Raw genomic sequence first — 18,961 nt, 5'->3', positions numbered from 1 at the left:
GTGACCCAGACTGGGACAAATCGCAGACTGCACCTTTAAAAGATGACAAATAAATGCATGACTAAAGGCTTATGGCCAAGGATTCTCCCAAGAGCGCTTTATACATAACATCACTAGTCATTCAGCGCAGCCAACCCCCTCCCAACCAGAAAGAAATGCTCAAACATCAGAGTGGTTATGATTTCAGAACCTTTTATTTGAAATGTCAGTGTTCAAGAGAAAATAAAACAGCAAATATAAATATTAGCATATAAAATAAGAGTAACACAGAGGAGCAGAAAGGGGGGGGGGGGGTCTAAGCGATTTATAAGAAAGATATTACAGCAGGATATAGAGTATTACGCCATCAGCAGACACACAAACATATATAATATTTATATTTCATTTCTTCATATAGACATTGACAAGCATTCTTGCACAAATGCACAACTGGAATCACAAAAGAAACAGAAGGTGATTACAGAGGGTTAGAAAGGTATTGTACACAATGTGGTTTTGTTTTGTTTTGTTTCGTTTTGTTTTGTAGCAAGGTGATGGAGCAAGTGGCATAAATGAAAAACAAAAATGAACACAAAAAATATGGGCATTACAACTCACAATTACCTAGACTACATGTGTGTCACTCACATTTTTTTTGTTCATTTTTCCTTCAAAGTTAATCTCTATTTACAGTTGTGTTTGTTAGTTGGCCTTCATGGTGCTATAGAGTACTACATTTCAAACACTTATTTTGAAGAGCAATTAAGATATTCTTTTTTTATTACATTTTTTCCTCGTTTTTCCTGAAAACCAAACAATCAAAGCAGAAAAGAAAAAAACCAATGTAACACATTCCAGTAGTAAGCCACACACCTCAGGCTCTGACTCTGGAAAGGGAGATCTGGTCGGACACTTGAGCTGAGAACAGCCCGTTCTTTACAGTTCTAAGGCTGCTAGCTATTTACAACCTGGGGAAAGAGTGATCACCATCACCTGGGACTGTGAGAGCGAAGGTATGCGCAGGGGAGGAAAACAGCAACAGTGCAGAGGGAGTGGGGCGACAGAATCCCTCCACCCCTCTTCAACCCCTCTGAGTGGCATGTCCTTTTTAACAACTGGACGGAATCATCTGAATATGGCCTGCGATTGGTCAGTGCTCCCCCTTGACCATACCACTGATCGGGAAGAGGGGGTGTTTTGAGAGTGGTAATGTTACCTCTGTACATTCATTGAGCAAAGTTCTCCTCCTCCCTGTACCCCAGATGTAGCGGCCCTTACCAAGTCATCTGCACACCCGCCTTCCCTTTCTCCCTCCACTCCCCTCCCCCTTCACACACAAGCTGCCACTTCACAATGCAGAACAGACAAAGAAGAAAAGCTCCATCTTATTACACATTGCTTACTTCTTACACACTACAAAAGTCAGTTCATTATAATTTCAAACAAACAAGCTAGCGTGTCTCATGGTAAGGAAAAAGGAAAGACTCTTAAGAATGGTTGGAGCATAGGGCTCTCTGTGTACTACCAAACCTAACTAGGCCTCCTATCTCAGGCCCTAAGCAGAAGTGCTCCATACACATTAGGTGGTGGAAATAGTGGCTAACTCATTACGTGTCTACTCAGCGCTCACTAGGTGCTCAATCCCACTCACCCCAGTCCATATATCTCCCTCCCTATAACAGTGCATCTTCAATGATTTGGCTCTCGGTTCAAAGCGGTGTCGTGAGTTTGAGAGAGGGGGATTTACAACTTAAGTCAAACGGCCAGGAAATGGTCTCGGACCATGTGGTCACGGTGTCGGAAAGGACAAGATGGCCTCCACCGTCGCTCAGACCCAAGACCCAAGGGGATCATGCTCAATTTATAATGGCTTTAGAGAGAAACAAATAAAAGCAAGCATGATATAGTTGAATAACTATGCATATCAAAGCAATACACGGTTCAGGTTGGTGCTACAACTGCATTTCACAAAGGAGTTGCCAACAAAGACAACCTTCCCTGTCTGTATAAATGCATAGTTATATCCGTGGTTACATCTGTGGAAGATTATTGAATGACTCATGCAAATATTGCGGCCTTGGTCTCTAAGAGCTTCAGGTCAGTCTGTTGTGCTGAACCTTTATGTGTGTTTTTCTTTTCAAGGGGAATATCCAACAGTGTCTTATTTTTTTAAGCACAAAGACAAGCATCTACTCTTCATTCAGCAAAACAGGGATTTCATAATAATAATAAAAAAAACGCCCTGAAACAAAAAAAAAAAACATTTCAAAAACACTGTTTCACTTTGTCTGTGGCAAGAAGCCCAGGAATCACAGCACAGGATATTGTGTCTTTTGAAAAAACAAACAGCCAAGATCTTAAAAATCATTATTGTTATTTATAATCGGAAATCCCTCCCATTTTCCATTCTTACAATAGAGTGAAAGGACCAACACCACAGAGAATTGTGTTATACTTACAGGTCTGTATAAGATACAGGAGATGTTACTCTCCTTCGAGAAATACACAAGCAAACCGAGGAATTATAACATATAAGAGAGAAATTCAATCCAAATCGAATATGAGCTTCCAAATTCTTTTCACCCTCACCTCAACACATTCAGAGAGACTTCAGAGACAGTCAAAAAGAAAACAGAAAAAAGGAACCTTACAAAAGGAAACAATACTATCCTTCATGGTACGTGGATATTACCGGAGTACTTATCGGTTAACATGGCAATCGGTGAGAGGGTTACACAAGCCAGCAGAGGCAACAACCACAGAGAGAGAGAGAGAGAGAGAGAGAGGGTTCCTGCCAGGTCACCTCTTTTCCTCCTTTCTCCTCCTACTCTTTTTCCACTCGTTCTCTCCATCTCTCTGCCTCTCATCTACTTCTTGTCCTTCTTGGTGGACTTCTTCTTGCTGGCGGGGGTCTGGTTGGCCTTGGCGGCCTCTGACTGGTCTGCGGCATCAGCGGCGGCGACGGCCTGGGGGGGAGGCATGGGCTCCCTTGCGGGGAGCATCTGCTGCTGCAGCTGCAGCTGCTGCTGGTGCTGCTGCTGGAGGTGCTGCTGCTGGAGTTGCTGCTGCAGCATCTGCTGCTGGGGGTTGGAGCCGAGCGTGGCGGTGCTGCCGGGGATGTAGACGTTCTGGCGGTAGTCGGGCACGTGCTGCAGGGTGAACTGCGGGCTGTAGCGGGTGCTCAGGCCCATGGTGCCAGGGGTCAGGGTGTTGGTGGCTTCACTCACCTCTGCGAGAGAGAGGAGAGAGAGAGGGTGCGGGAGAGGGAGAGAAAGAGAGATCAGTATGAGGATGATTCAAATGAAATACGTAATAAAAGACTAAAAGGGTGTTTGGCTAGAATCACCTCATCTAGAATAGACAGACATGCGTATTGAAACAAAGTTATGTAACATTGCGGCAATTATTTATCCCTGTGTGTGTGTGTGTGTGTGTGTGTGTGTGTGTGTGTGTGTGTGTGTGTGTGTGTGTGTGTTGCATGTTCCCCCCCTGGGAAGAGTGTCATTGTGACGTGTCTGTCTGCCTCATAACTCCCCCATCCCCCTGCAATGCAGAACCAGAGAGGTGTTCACCCCCCTCCCCCTGCACAGTGCTGTAAACACTGTCTACATGAGAAACACAGAACGGGAAGACAAAACACTGAGAGAGGAACAGAGACAGACAGAGAGAGATAAATACAGAGACACGGAGACAGAGAGTTAAACAGAGACACGGAGAGTGGCTATTTAGCCGCCAAGCATACTGTTTTAGCAACAGCAAGCTCACAATGGCCTCCAATGCCATTGTTTTTACCTCCAGAGATACATGCTTCGGTTCAGCAACAGCCGAGTCATCCCGACGTCTCGCTAACAACAGCTGCCTCCATAAAAACAAACAATGTCCCAGAGGACAGACTGTGCCAACCCACAGAAACACATTCACGGACCAGCTGAACTATCCCCAGTGGATGAGCGCCTCTAGTTTAATGGGTATGTGTTCTCTGGACTGAGGTCATTCACCGCTAATGAAAAGCACTGCACGTTCATTTCTTGCTCCCCCGACTACCAATCTCTTCTCCTCTCCCTTCTTCCCCCTGCCCCCCCTCCTTTCTACCTCTCTGGCTCTATCTCTCTCTCTCTCCCCTCCTTCTCTCTCTCTTTCTCTCTATCTCTCTCAATAGTGAATTGGCATAGGTGACATGGAAACGTCTGGGAGCTCTGTTCTGACGCAGGCAGTGGGGGGAGGGGGGCGAGTTGTTTTGGATGGGGGAGAGCAGGCGAGGGCTATGTGTGTGTGTGTGTGTGTGTGTGTGTGTTTGTGTGTGTGTGTTTGTGAGTGCGTGTTTGTGTGTGGGAGAGAGAGTGAGGGTCATTAGAATAACAAATGACCCAATCTCATCTTCTTCCTCTTTACGACGGCGAAATCAGCAGTGAAAGCAGCAGGATGGAAGCGTGTGTTTGTGTGTGTGTGTGTGTGTGTGTGTGTGTGTGTGTGTGTGTGTGTGTGTGTGTGTGTGTGTGTGTGTGTGTGTGTGTGTGTGTGGGTGTGTGGGTGTGTGTAGGCCTGATGTTATCTCCATTGGCACTGACGGGGTCTTAGAATATGTGTACACTTAATCTCCATCAGCACTGGGTTGTGTGTCCACGTGCCCGGAGTCCTCTGTTTACATTTCCAATGGATGTGTGTGTGTGTACAGCCCAAACTCTGTGCTGGCCCCCGTCATGTTATTAGATGAAACACGTCCACACCGGGACATCCGTCATTCATGACACATTACCCTACGCACTCAACCCACAGGCAGGTGTGGAAGCAATGACACAAGAGTGTTCTTCTAGGGCTTAGTGCCTTAGTTATATGAGTGAGTGAGTGAGTGAGTGAGTGAGTGAGTGAGTGAGTGAGTGAGTGAGTGAGTGAGTGAGTGAGTGAGTGAGTGAGTGAGTGAGTGAGTGAGTGAGTGAGTGAGTGAGTGAGTGAGTGAGTGAGTGAGTGAGTGAGTGAGTGAGTGAGTGAGTGAGTGAGTGAGTGAGTGAGTGAGTGAGTGAGTGCGTGCGTGCGTGCGTGCGTGCGTGCGTGCGTGCGTGCGTGCGTGCGTGCGTGCGTGCGTGCGTGCGTGCGTGCGTGCGTGCGTGCGTGCGTGCGTGCGTGCGTGCGTGCGTGCGTGCGTGCGTGCGTGCGTGCGTGCGTGCGTGCGTGCGTGCGTGCGTGCGTGCGTGCGTGCGTGCGTGCGTGCGTGCGTGCGTGCGTGCGTGCGTGTGCGAGTGCGAGTGCCTGTGTGTGTGTGTGTGTGTGTGTGTGTGTGTGTGTTTTGTGTGCTGTAGAGATTTGGACATGCAGTGTCAGTCCAATAGGTGCTGCAGCTACTGACAAGCACAGAGGCTGCTTCAGAGGCTGCTTTATCAATGAGCCTGGCTGCAGCTGTGCCGCCTGCAGGCCAGGACAACAGCGAGACAGAGACTGGCAGACGAGAAAAACGGAGGAAGAGATAGAAAGATAGAGATGGAGAGATAGAGAGGAGAACCAGGGAGGCTATCAAGACTGGAAGGATATCCTATCATTATTCTCTCAAGCAGGAAGTACTTGATTATCTGATGGGGGTGGGAGTGAGACTGGAACAGAGCAGAGATACAACAGCAGAGCTGGACAGATGGAGAGAAGGAAGAGAGGGAAAGAAACAAAACAGCAATGACTACAGGAAAAGGGAGGACAGGAAAGGAAAAGAGACGACAAGAGCAAAGAAGAGGAAAGAAGAGAAAATAAGAGAAGAGAATGACATGATAAAGGGTGACAGGTAGACAGGAAATTTGATGAAGGATGAGGAAAGAGATCATGACAGCAGTGAACAAGAGAGAAGAGAACGGGACAGGCAAGAAGATGAGAGGAGAAAACAGGAGGCAGGAGAGGAGGAGAGGTGTATACGGAGGAGGTGTGAGACGCACCATTGGCGGCAGCCATCAGAGCCTGGAGCTGTTCAGCCTCGGTCGGGGGTTGTGGCCATGGTCCGGTTCCTACGGGAATTGAGCCATCAGGATTGGCGGTCGCCCTGCAGGAAAAAGGGAGAAAGTCTCAGTGCAATTGCCAGATGACAGCCATTTTGGGCTTCCGCTTCTAGTACATGAAAGAGACATGTGTCATCATCCCATAGGAGTAAATAGGGCTGTTTTATAGGAGGGGAAGGAGTCCTGTTGTGTGGGTCTCCTCTCATCCTGTTATCCTGTTAAGTTACGGTGAGAATCAGAGGACTCTTTCTACTGCCAGAGGTGCCTGGTTGTGGTGAGGGATGGGTTTGTTTACACACACACACACACATCAGCGTGACACATGTGCACACTAGCTGTGCTTTACTCTTTTCCTGGTTTGTTACCCCTGAACCTCACCATGCTATAACTTTTGGGAAACATTAATGAGACCAGAAATGGAAAGGTAACAGCTGCCTAGAAATGGGCCACCAGACACGCACGCACACACACACACACACACACACACACACACACACACACACACACACACACACACACACACACACACACACACACACACACACACACACACACACACACACACACACACACACACAAACACACACACACACCAGAGTGTTTCCATCTGGACAGCATTCTTGTTCAAAGCCTTGTTTAAAAGGTGTGATTTGCATAAGTGCGGAACAAAAGCAAAAGTACTTCTGTTTTCCATTAGATTTACTTCATTAACACACCCCACCACTTCTCCTTGCAGACAGACTCGTGACTGGAGGACAAACAGTCATTATCAGCCCCAGTTTGCCTGCTTACCAACAGAAAAACAATGCTGGCCCATTTTCACATTTTGGTAGCTACGATCTCACCCCATTCAGACAACACTGAGAGGAATAAGGGCAATAACTACATAATGTACAGTATACGTCCATAGTTATGATGTGCATTAAGGATCTGAAGAATCGGTACTGTATCTGTGTAAAATGAAGCTACTAAATATGTTCAAAAACTCTGTAAGTACACTGGAAACAACAATTATCAATATCAACCAACATTGCAATGTCATAGTGTTACGTCTATTAGCAGCAGTCACTAAATGCACTAAACAATGGGTACTACAACAGAAGCTCTCTCTGGCCAGGCATTCAACAACACAGCTTGCCTTTATGGTAGAGGTGAGCTGGATTTGACCCGTGGTTAGTTAGCGCCTGACTCATAAAGCTGGAACTCCCACTGCTTTGGGCCCCCAGGGGCCTTCTCTGGGCAGACCGGCGGGACAGGGGCCACTCTGTGCTTTATGCCACTAGGGCCTCAGCCCGCGTCCACAAGGGGTTAAGAGGAATGCCCGGGGTCTCTCAGGGGCCTGACGGGGTCCCACTTCCTGACTTATACGAGCCCAGGGGTCATAAAACACAGCCAAAGTGCTACTCCTTTGGTCTCTGAGACGGTGTGGAGACAATTAACTCCAAACGCGATGGTGGAGACATCTGTACGACACACAGGCTTAGAGGAGGAAGAGGATGAGAGGGAGGGAGGGGGGAAGGGGGGATGGTAAGGAGTGGGGGGCATGAGAAAAAAGAAATCTGTGGCGAAGGAAGGGAGAAGGAAAAAAACAACAAAAGAAAGAGAAAAAGATGTTGAAATGAGAAGTGGGGAGCGGGAAGGCGGTGGCCTGCCAAAGCGCTGCCTGCCAGGCTTTAAAAGAGGGAGCACAAAAAAAAGAGAAAGAAAACAAAGGAGGAGAAATGATGGAAGCCAAAAGCCCCTGATCAGAACCAGAGCGGGAGACAGAGACGGCCATCCCTACAACTCTGCCCTCGGCTCCAAACAGAGCTCGGTCTCACCTCACAAATCTCACCATGTCTCCTGTGGCCCCTATCTCACCTCTGGCTATCTCCCCCTTCTACAACCTAAGTGTGTGTCTTTCCTTTCACTGTACGCCCTACCAATTGCAACATCTAACTCTCTATTTAAGCAGTAACTTACTCCTCTGCCAATCTGGGCATACACACAGAGGTCAGTCTTCAGAAAACGTAATGTTCTGCCCGGCTAAGCATTGCCAAACTTTGCTTGTGGAGATAAGACGCCTCGTTTCGCACTAATTCAGTGCACTTTGTATTCGCAATTTTTCCAAGACGCTCTCCCTTCCTGTGGTGGGGATTATCACATCCTGTGGTTTTGATAATCACTTCCTCTGGTCACGACGACAGACAAGGGATCCTAAAAGCGCACCGCCAGCCAAGAGGGAGACCTTGCGGACATGTTGAGTGTGCTAAATAGCATAATACACATGTAATAAACATTCATCCTCGACCTGAATCAGTTTCTAAACATGTCTCCATATTTAAAAAGAAAAGGGCGGGTTCAGAAATATGTAATGTCACTTACATAAACAGACAAACCCTCTGGTCCTATAAGTCACCCAAACAAGCAAGACAAAGGGGGGGAAATCACATAATACACCTACTCACAGCTACACAGCTACTCTACAAAGCTTTACATCCTATGCGTCATAGCCGGAAGCAGGAGTACCTACACACGTCACACACTCTACAAGGGAACCCAAGTCTACTGTCTTCCAGGGACATTTATAGCTCGGTTATGACTGAAGCACATGAACAGCCTCTAACTACGCTCCTATACCTTATCTTCCTGGGTGGCGTCCATCTTAGGTAGGGAGAATGAGACTTGGTGCGACTGAAATGCAGATTAACACCATCGTAAATCCACACCAATTTACACAGTTCTAACCTGTGGAAATGAATGAACTACATTCTCCATAAGTCTTTCAAAATAGGTTTTGACACCTATCTTATTTAGCATGAAAGAGAATGTTAAAACCCCAAACTAAATATCTAATTTGTTCCAAATGATTCTTCCAAGTGAGGGCTTTGCGCTCTGCATGGAATGTGTTGTGCAGTGTCTGTTGTGGAAACAGTTGCGGAGCCAGCCCCGGCACCAGCTGGCAAGAGATAGCCCCGCCACATGCCAGCGCTGAGGCGCCAACCATCCCTTTCGCCTCTATCCACCCCAAATCTGATGACAGACTGGACCCGGGGGGCGTGTGGATCCTTCCATCGGTCACCTACAAAGAACCAGTCCCTAATGTGTAGTCGCTTTTTTTCACTAGTTGCACATCATGACACAAGAGACTAAGGCCAAATGCTGGCGGAATAAAATAACAGATTTTGCAGTCGGCCTGTCCTGCCCAGAATCTGCTCCTAGCAGCTGCTCAGAGGGCCAGGGGAGGGAGAGACGTGTCGCGGCGCAAGCGGCGGCCATTTTGTTTCATAGCAAGCAGTCTGAGAGTGGAGACTGAAGCCACAGGGCTGTTGCTTTATTTCATCGTGACACACTCATTGTTTTGGATTGTTCCCTTCTCCCCGTGTACTTCTCTCTCCCTCTAGCTCTCTTTTTCTCCCTCTCCCTCTCTCTGTTCCCCTTTTTCTTTCAGCCTTGAACTGAAACAGATTGTTTAGATTCAGCTGTGGCCTTCTGACAGACCTTGACGCACAGCATTGTTGTGAGGTTTTTGGCTGTCACCTAACCAAACCATCCAAAGGTAGAGGAATGCAGAGGGAGTCGACGACAGAAAGACGGAGATAAATTAAGAGAGGACAGTAAGACGGAGATAAAGTAAGAGAGGACAGTAAGAGATAAAGTAAGAGAGGAAATGTGTGTGCACAGGGGCTTGCCGTGTCATAATTAAATCTCTAAGCTTTGTGTTACGTCCTGCGTCACAATGATGCTATCTGCGTTGAGAGGACAGAGAAAGAGGGATGCAAAGAGAGAGAATGAGAGAGAGAGAAAGAGAGCGAGACAGAGTGAGAAACAGAGGAAGAGTGAAGAAGAGCCCCCTGGCACTGCAATCTATTTGCTCCTCCTCCCCTGCTGAGAGGAAGAAGGCGATGCGCAAACAGCAGGAGGCCTGCATCATGTCATGCTCACACACACACACACACACACACACACGCACACACACACACACACACACACACACACACACACACACGACACAGCCTGCAAACCATAAGATGCAGCTCACAGCCCCCTTCATCCACTCTCCTTATGGTGTATATTCAGCTGAGTATTAAGTGCAGGTCATGTCTCCCTTTATGTAAGTTATAAATGTATGGACCTCGATGGAGCCTCTGTGTTATTGTGTGTGTCAGTTGAAGTAGTATCTCTGTATTTCTGGGTGAATATGGACTTATATTGACTTATTTGCTTCCATACCTATATGGATAGACCCAGAGAAGGGAATAAATGAAGACACGTACCCGCTGGGTCCAGGCCTCTGGTTCTGGTTGAAACGCCAGTCTTGGTTAGGAGGTTTTTGCTGAAACGAGAAGAGGGGATTGCACATTGAGTATGAGTGTGCATGTGTGCATTTCCAAAAACCACAAAGGACTCTACAGGTCTTTGTGTCCCTTCCAGGTTCCTGTCCAGGGGACCAGCTGTGCTGTATGAAGGATAAAGGAAGGAAGGGGTTAAGATAGCTGGCTGCCATACATCCTCTCGGCTCTGGTGGCCATTTTCTTTTTTTGCCGTAATCCACCGAGCATGAAATCCCTGGGAGGCACAGAGACAGACTTTCTCTGCAGACAAAGATTTTTAATGAGGACAACAAGAAAAGAATATCAGGTAAATCTAAATCTGATTACATGTTTTAGGAGAAGGGGAAGAGGAGGGTGAAGGGAGTTTTGTTTGTGTCCAGGCCCGAAAGCCTGTATGACCACATGAACAGTGGACATACTTCCCCAGAAGAGAAAGAAAAGAGAAGAAAACAACACAAATGAACCGTCCAGAACACGGAACGTTCCAAGAGCAACTTCAGAGGAACAGCTTCTACAGTCAGACTGTTGTCTCCCTCTCTCCCTCTTCACCCTACACATAAAAAAGCACACAGGCGTCCCCTTCTCCGGCACTTAACCCCGTGATGCTAAACCGATAAAGCAGATGCAGCGCTGGCACACCAGACCAGAGGAGGATAGGCGGCTGGGACTCGGCCGGCAAGCACACAATCAGCGTTTGTTTCCCCCCACACGACTAAATGACCGCCGGCGCTAATTGAAAGACCGTGTAACACAGCGTTCATGAACAAAGACCGGATTGTGTTTACCCACACTAGTTTTTTTTAAAAAGGGGGAAATAAAAACGAAAAGCTACAAATAAAATAAGCTGTTTGGAAACTATCGCTGATTTATCACTATCGCTGTAAATACAGTTTACGGAAATTGAGATAAGCAGTGAACTTAAGAATAGATAGAAATGTCTCTCTCTCTGCCTCTTTCTTTCTTGGCAGTGTGGTGAGGTGCTGAATGGACTCTTGGCACTGGGCCAGTTCTGCATCCTAATCGCGGGAATAGCTCCCTTGAGACAGAGAGAGAGAGAGAGGAGAGAGAGAGAGAGAGAGAGAGAGAGAGAGAGAGAGAGAGATGTTTGGAGGGGTGCAGCAGACTGCCATGGGCCAACTGAATTATTGAAAGGGTTTTGCTGTCACATCTGGTGGTGCTCCCAACCATCTCAAAAACACACGCACAAACAAAAAAAAATACCCGCCTCACTCCAAAAGACAGACGCAGATACTATCCCTATTAAAGTAGGACATTCCCAAACATCCGCATTACAGCAGCATACAAGATCAGCTAAACCTATTACCATCCCTCTAAAGCCAACAAACTCCAGTGCCAAATAACAGATGTAGACACAGGCTATGCACAAACCAAACCATATAGACTAAAGTGTAACATTATAAAACCTAAAGATACACAGTGTATGCAAGGTATCAACTCTTCTGACTGTCATCCTATATTTCCTGTGCTCTTTGACCTGACTTGGTTGCTCCTTTCTATGGGTTGACAGTGACGCCTCGGCAAAGACCTGAAGCTTTCCTGCCACGACCAGAGCTCTGCTCTTATATGCTGGAGTCTGGATGTCTGCTGATCGAGGATACATCCACTAAAAGGAATTTCGGTGTTATAAACAGCAACATCTGAAAACAACCCTGTGTTGATGTCATACTTATGATACTCTCTCTGCCCGCATGGTAACACGGAGCACAAACACAATGTCCGTGCAGATCCCAGAAGAGAGCGGTATCTGTGGGAGGCTTGGTCATGGCGGTAATGACACATCTCTATGCTGACAGAAACCAGAGGGGGGAATTTTCTTTCTAGACTTCCGCTCGACTCACTCATTCTTCTCGCTCACTCGCTAGGGTTGGAGTGGAAGAATAAAGACAGCCGGGATGCGGAGAGAGAGAAATAATACTTCTTCACTACGTTCCAGGGGCCCAACATTCCATCCCAGTGAGTGAGTCAGTGAGAGAGACTGCGCACTCACGAGGTCATGCTCAAGGTCATGCTGTGTCCAATGGTAACACAATGTCTACTGTGTGTGTGTGCACATGTGTGTGGGTGTGTGGTGGGTGACGTGGGGGTGGGATGGGGGTGTCCGTGAGAGCGTGTGAGGGTGTGGGTATGCAAACACATGTTCAGCGTTCCACATGAGCAGTTCAACACAGGGATTTCTCTCGACGTGTCCGACACGACTTCACATAAAAAGAAGCAGGCAGCCGCAGCCTAAGATGCAAAACATACACGCTACCAGCTTGGGGGGTGGGGTAAATAAAATGGCTGAGGGCACGTGTGCACGTGTTATTTGCCCCTTCACACATAAAATGAAACTGTGAAGCAAATGTGTCTCTCAACTGAAGCATAATGTTTACCTCTAAGAAGGGAAAAAAAGGTATCCCTTTGTATCCCTTCTTAAACGTCACGCATTTTGCTCTTTTGTAGTCCAGCCAAGAAGACAGGTGCTAGTGAACTGGCAATTATGAATACAATCATTGTTTCACTGGCCATTCATGTATCCTTACTTTACAAATGATGTGATTTGTATGAGAAAAGAAGGCTGTTTTAATTATGCCTTTTTACAATCGTTACCCAAAACACAACCATGACAACCATTTCATGAAGTGTCTGCGGTTTGTCCTTGTGACAATCTCCAGCTCTGCATATGATTTGTTTATTACGTAGTTAATAAACAACACAGCGGAGGAGGAATAGCCTACATGCAAATCCAGTTCCAGGTAGCCAGAGTGCTACTGCTCGAGGAGAACCAGACACCAATCAGCACAGAGCCACATCTGGCCTCCATCTCACTGACCCTCACACACACACTCACACACACACACACACACACACACACACACACACACACACACACACACACACACACACACACACACGTGTGTCCTGGACACATGCTCTACTTCAGCGGGATCGATAGCGAGTTAACCCGTCCGGTGCTGCTGCCTCGCTCGGACTGCTCGTCATGAATGGAGGAAACAGGACACCCTAGGCCTCCCGCCAAAAAAATACAGGAAGGGGGTGACTGGCGGGGTGACTCACATCCCTGTTCATTACACAGTACATTACTAGCACACAGAAACAGAAAACGCCAGAGGAGGCCCCACCTCAATCACTATGTTCCTGCGAAAAAGGAAGTTAGCGTTACCTAACATTGTTTTCCATTCTGTGTGTTTGTGTATGTGTGTGAAACACAATCTCTTCTGCCTCTGATCCCTCTCCCCCTCTCTCTTCCTTGCTCTCTACTGTTCATTCAGAGACGAGAGAATAACACGCAGTGCGACTTTTGTTTGCTAACACACGACACTGGAGACAAAAGAGGCCAGATTGCTTTTTCCGAACCATCACACCACTCGATTCTTGTGTAGATACCGGAGTCCTAAGACAAACTCATAACAGAGGAAACAAAACCTCTTAGTTGAGTCGTTCTCATCCAAAAGCTGTCACGATCGGTGAAACACAATATAGGGCACAACAGAGAAGCTTAGTGACGGACGGCGACCAGGAGGACAACCACTAATGGCTGAACTGGCTTTAATCTGCCACGCGCTCATTTCCAGACCAACCCCTGACCCTGTAACCCACAACACAGAATCCTGCTGTTCGACAGAGGAAGCAGAACAAAGAAAATGTCTGACAGATATGTAGAGATCTACCATCCCACTAGGAGTGAATCTGAGTCTTTTAAGAAAAACCACCGGCAGCGTGTGTGTGTGTGCTTGTTTGTGAGCGTGTGTGTGGGGGGATTCCAGCGTAGCGGGAATCTGAGTCCCCCTTCCTGCTCCTGAGGTGGTGGGAGAGGAAGAGAGGTGGAGGAGCAGAGGAAGGGCTGGAGCAGGGGAGCAGGCAGAAAAGAAGCTGACGCAGTAACTAAACAAGTCTACAGCACACGCTGCCCAGGATGCCCTGTGAAGAACACACGGGTCCGCCAGGAACAAGCAAAGCCTTAGCCTCTCTATCTCTTTCTTTCCCTCCCTCTACCTCTCTCTATCTCCTCATCTCTCTCTTTCTCTCCTTCCACTTCTCTCTATCGCTTTATCTCCCTCACTCGTTCTTTCTTTTTCTTTTCTGGCTTGTTGGATCTTGGGTACTTTAGAGGATGGTCCGTCTGTCACCATATCTATTCACATGCTGCCACTTCTCATCCCTCTCTCCCAGCACCCATCTCCCCAGCCCCTGCACCTCCCCCTCTGCCCTCCTTCCCTCTCCCTCAGAAGCACGTGGCACACAAGCGTGGACAGATGGCAGCCGACTGACCCAAGAGATGCTGGCTCCCACAGGGCAAACACGAGAGACACAGAGAGAGAGAGAGAGAGAGAGAAAGACAGAGGGAGAGAGAGAGGGAGGGAGGAGAGGGCAGGGAAATCTTTATCCCTCAACAGCTAGGCTACGATGGAAATGCAAGCCATCACTTGAGTTCAGATTAGTTCTCATGGGCCTGTCCAAACCTCTGGGCTGGCCAAGCAGCTGTGCTTCCATGAAGCTCTGGAGGAGCTCTAAATAACTCCTGCAGGAAGTCCACCACCCCTAACAGCACCCTGGGGTACCTCACAGCCCATGCCATGAATATCAACCTCAAAAGAGCCTGGTGAAAACACACACACACACACACACACACACACACTCATACACACACACACACACACACACTTAAATATATTATCACACAGGGACAATCACACAGCTGTCTCTTGTACATTCTGTGGAGCCATGTGACTGAGGTATGGAAGCAATCGCCCTGGCTGAAGGCACAACAGGAAGTGAAAGGTCACAGGGTTGACCCCTGGAATCCTGTTATTCAGCCACCACTTCCCTCCTCTCTGTTCATCCTTCCCTTCGCCAGCCACCCCCCTTCCTTTCTTCCTCTTCCAACATCGTACCTAATATCTGTGGTTCTTTGTCTCTCTCTGTCTCTCTGTCTCTGCCATCTGCCCTCTAGGACCTCTCTGTGAACCATAACCCCACTCACATCTATCCAATCTCTAAATAGCTCTCCTTCTGCTTTCTGTACCTTCACTGCTTCTCCATGCTTTGCTTTGGGTACAACACTGATATCCTGCTGACATAGTTTTGGTTCTGGAAGTGCTATCCAGGCACCACTTCCCTAAGATTAAATATTAATAGGTGCTCAGCTTAGGTTTGCTACATGACACAGTTCCAGCAGGCTTCATGAAGAAGCCTCCTGTGAGAGACAGATAGAGAAAGAGAGAGGGGATGAAGAGAGAGAGAGAGAAAGATAGAGTACTCTAGAAAACAGCCTGTGGTGTTAACTCTCAAAATCCCTTTGTGACACACTGTAATGCAGAGAAAACACTGAAAGAAATGACACCAGTAACATGAACACCAGAAATTCACTCCAATCTCCTTATACTCCATAGCGTGAGGAAAACCTGAATGCTTTTGATGCCACCTCAGAGGGCGAGATGATCGAAAGAACTCTCACCTCATTGGCTGAGTTTGTTAAGTGTTTCCGCGTAAGGGTCATGTTCAGTGTGTTATTGTGGCTCAGCATGGGTGTCTTGACAAACACAAAGTCACTCCGGCTGGATAGAGTTGAGTAGCAAGGCCTGTAGGTGCGAGTGTAGGGTTCCTGGGGGCCCCCTACCACCTCCATGTACCTGATGGGACCATCTGTGTTGAGTTGGAGGTGAGGGTCCTTTTGGTTGCGCAGGTGGTAGGAGGGCCTCGGCCTAGACCCCTTACGCCCAGAACAGCAGTCAGAGTCGCTCCTGCTACGGAGGCACCTCACCAGCAGAACCACTAAGGTGATGAGGAAAACCCCCGTCACCGCGGCCAGAGACGCGATGAGATAGAGAGTAGAGTTAGTCATCCAATCAGGGCCGCGGCGGGAGATTCTGCGTGAGTCCGAACTCAGATCGGTGCCCTCCTCCTCTACTGTGACCGTCACGGAGACGGACGACGAGAGCTGTGGCTCGCCGTTGTCCGTGACAACTACAGCAAAACTGTACGTGTTCCCTACAATGTCCTTGTCATCCTCGGCGAGCTTGCGCACAGTGCGGAGCTGCCCAGAATGCGGGTCGACGCGAAACAGCGCCGACTCTGGGCTGGGAGGGATACTGTAGGACAGCCAGGCATTGTAGCCACTGTCTGGGTCCACGGCCACGATTTTACCAACAACGTGGCCCCCAAGAGCAGACCTAGGGATGGTCAGCTGAATGCCATCTTCGGCATTGTGAGCAGGGTAGAGGATGATGGGTGGGTTGTCGTTCTGGTCGACGACAAAGACGTGGACGGTAACGTTGGAGGTGCTGGGCGGCGTGCCAGCATCGCGCACCTGCACGTGGATCTGGAAGGCGTTCATCTGCTCGTAGTCCAGCGAGCGCATGCTGAAGACGTTCCCGTTGTCCTGGTTGATGTAGACGTAGGAGGCCACCGACGTGCCGCCGACGGACGACTCCAGGATGGAGTAGGACAGGCGGGCGCTGTCCCCCGCGTCTGGATCGGACGCGGAGACGGTGACGATGGGCGTTCCTGGGGCGTTGTTCTCCGTTATGTCCACCGAGTAGGAGGACTGGGAGAAGGTGGGCGCGTTGTCATTCACATCAGAAAGAGCGACCACAAAGGCCTTCTGGGAAGACAGCGGAGGGGTGCCAGCATCCGTTGCCATGACAACCACATTGTACTCCGACACGGTCTCTCTGTCCAAACGACCGTCAGTGACGAGCTTGTAGTGCTCACCAAAAACAGACATAAGTTTGAATGGCAGGCCCGATGCCACTTTCAATGTCACTTCACCATTTTTACTGGAGTCTAAATCTTTAGCGCTAATTAGTGCAATAACTGTGCCTGGATCAGCATCCTCTCTGATTGGACTAGTAAGAGAAGTCAACGTCACTTCCGGGGTGTTGTCATTTACGTCTATTATCTCAATTTTGACATTACATGAACCCTCCATAGCAGGGGTGCCACTATCTCTGGCCTGAATAGTGACGTCATACATATCCGCCATTTCATAGTCAATATCCCCAGTGACAAGTATTTCACCTGTTTTAGAATCCACGCTGAAAAGTTTTAGGATTCTATCGGGAGTGTATTTACTGAAATGATACGTTATCTGACCGTTCATACCACTGTCTATGTCAGTCGCATTTAATTGCGTTACTAAAGTTCCTGAGAGAGAGTTCTCCAATAAACGTACTCTAATGACTAGCTGTTCAAATACCGGAGCGTTGTCGTTCACGTCCAGAATTTTAATGAGCACTAGTGTGGTCCCGGATTTCTCCGGTTGTCCCCCGTCCACCGCCGTGAGCAAGAGGCGGAACCCAGCTTGTGTTTCCCGGTTGAGCGCTTTCTCCACCACCAGTTCGGGGAATTTACTGCCGTCACTTTTTGTTTCGACAGTCACCGCGAAGAAGTCATTGGAAGCGAGTTGATATGTCCGCAGTGAGTTGATGCCCACATCGGGATCATGTGCACTTTCCAGTCTAAATCGGGTGCCCGGTGCGGCCGCCTCAGAAATGTCCAGCGTTGTATTCCGTGCGGGGAACTGGGGCGCATTGTCATTCACATCTAGAATTTCCACTAGAACGCGGTGCATTTCTAACGGGTTCTCGAGAACGATTTGAAGGTGCAAAGAACATGTTGAACTTAATCCACACATTACTTCCCTATCAATTATCTCTTTAATTACCAAGGCTCCGCTGACCGAGTTTATCTCGAAGTAATGGGCTGATGAGTCCGAAATGATGCGTAGTTTTCTGTCTTTAATCCTTTGGGTGTTAAGTCCCAAATCTTTTGCGATGCTCCCGACTACGGACCCCGGTGGTACCTCCTCAGAAACAGAGTAGTTTAGCTCCGCGACAGCCCGAGAGAGGCACGCCAACAAAAGAGAGAGCCAGAGCACGGGCCATTCCGACGACTGTCTCCACTTTCTCTCCATTGTGAGTCCGCAGAACCAGGGCAAGAAAAGTTAAAACTTTTGACTTTATCGTAACGAATCCATTGTCTTGTTAAAGCAAGCCTACCATATTGTCCGGGTTAGTATCCGTTTCAAGAAAAGTAGACGGTAGTTTCCAAAGGTATTCATGATGTCAAGAACTTTAAGGCGAATTAAAATCGGGAAAACAAAAACTCCATCCAGCCATCTCCCTAAACTCCGAATGCAGCCCTGCGCCTCTCGGCTTCACAACGGGGCGGAGACAGCACCACAAAGACGAACTTCCCATTGGCCAGTAGAAGGGCTGCGCGTTCACAATGCAAAACTTATTCAAGAATAGGGAGAGCGCTGAGGACCTCTTTCTATCATCTTTTCTGTATCCACCGACACAAACCAATGGATTACTCCCAGCCTCAACGTGCACAATAAGTAAGCAACAGGTAACACTCAGTGGAACGGTCAAAATTGACATATGAAAGCAGATTAAACGGAATATTTGGCATTGTCAGTTAAGAAGCGACTTTATGTGAACAACTGCCAACGTGCTATTTTTTGTAGTCTACTGATTTTCATATCTGTCGATTTGTGAACGGAAACTGAACTTCTGGTCTCTGAACAAGACAGACTAAGGATTGAGATGAAAAGAACGCTAACACCATTCATTTGTATTCATAAATCCTACCACAAGACGGCGATGTTGCAAATTGTATTTAAAAATCAGTATTCGTGTTGAACCAGCAGAACGTAATGGTATTGGAGCA

At 48.0% G+C, this 18,961-nt stretch overlaps 1 protein-coding gene across 1 annotated transcript; it reads right to left on the bottom strand.

The window, feature by feature from the left end:
* Window positions 1–181: 181 nt before the first annotated feature.
* On the bottom strand, window positions 182–18,394 carry LOC308366931 (protocadherin gamma-C5-like). The gene is made up of 4 exons (XM_080840731.1): window positions 15,747–18,394; window positions 10,211–10,269; window positions 5,895–5,998; window positions 182–3,208 (listed from the first exon to the last, which is right to left on the bottom strand). Exons 1-4 carry the CDS (start codon window positions 18,201–18,203, stop codon window positions 2,847–2,849), a joined length of 2,982 nt encoding a protein of 993 aa, XP_080696857.1. The 5' UTR covers window positions 18,204–18,394; the 3' UTR covers window positions 182–2,846.
* Between the last annotated feature and the right edge of the window lie 567 nt (window positions 18,395–18,961).

Source organism: Sprattus sprattus (assembly GCF_963457725.1).
Source record: "Sprattus sprattus genome assembly, chromosome: 6".
NCBI classification, from domain to species: domain Eukaryota; kingdom Metazoa; phylum Chordata; class Actinopteri; order Clupeiformes; family Clupeidae; genus Sprattus; species Sprattus sprattus.
This window is presented reverse-complemented; position numbering and strand designations above follow the sequence as displayed.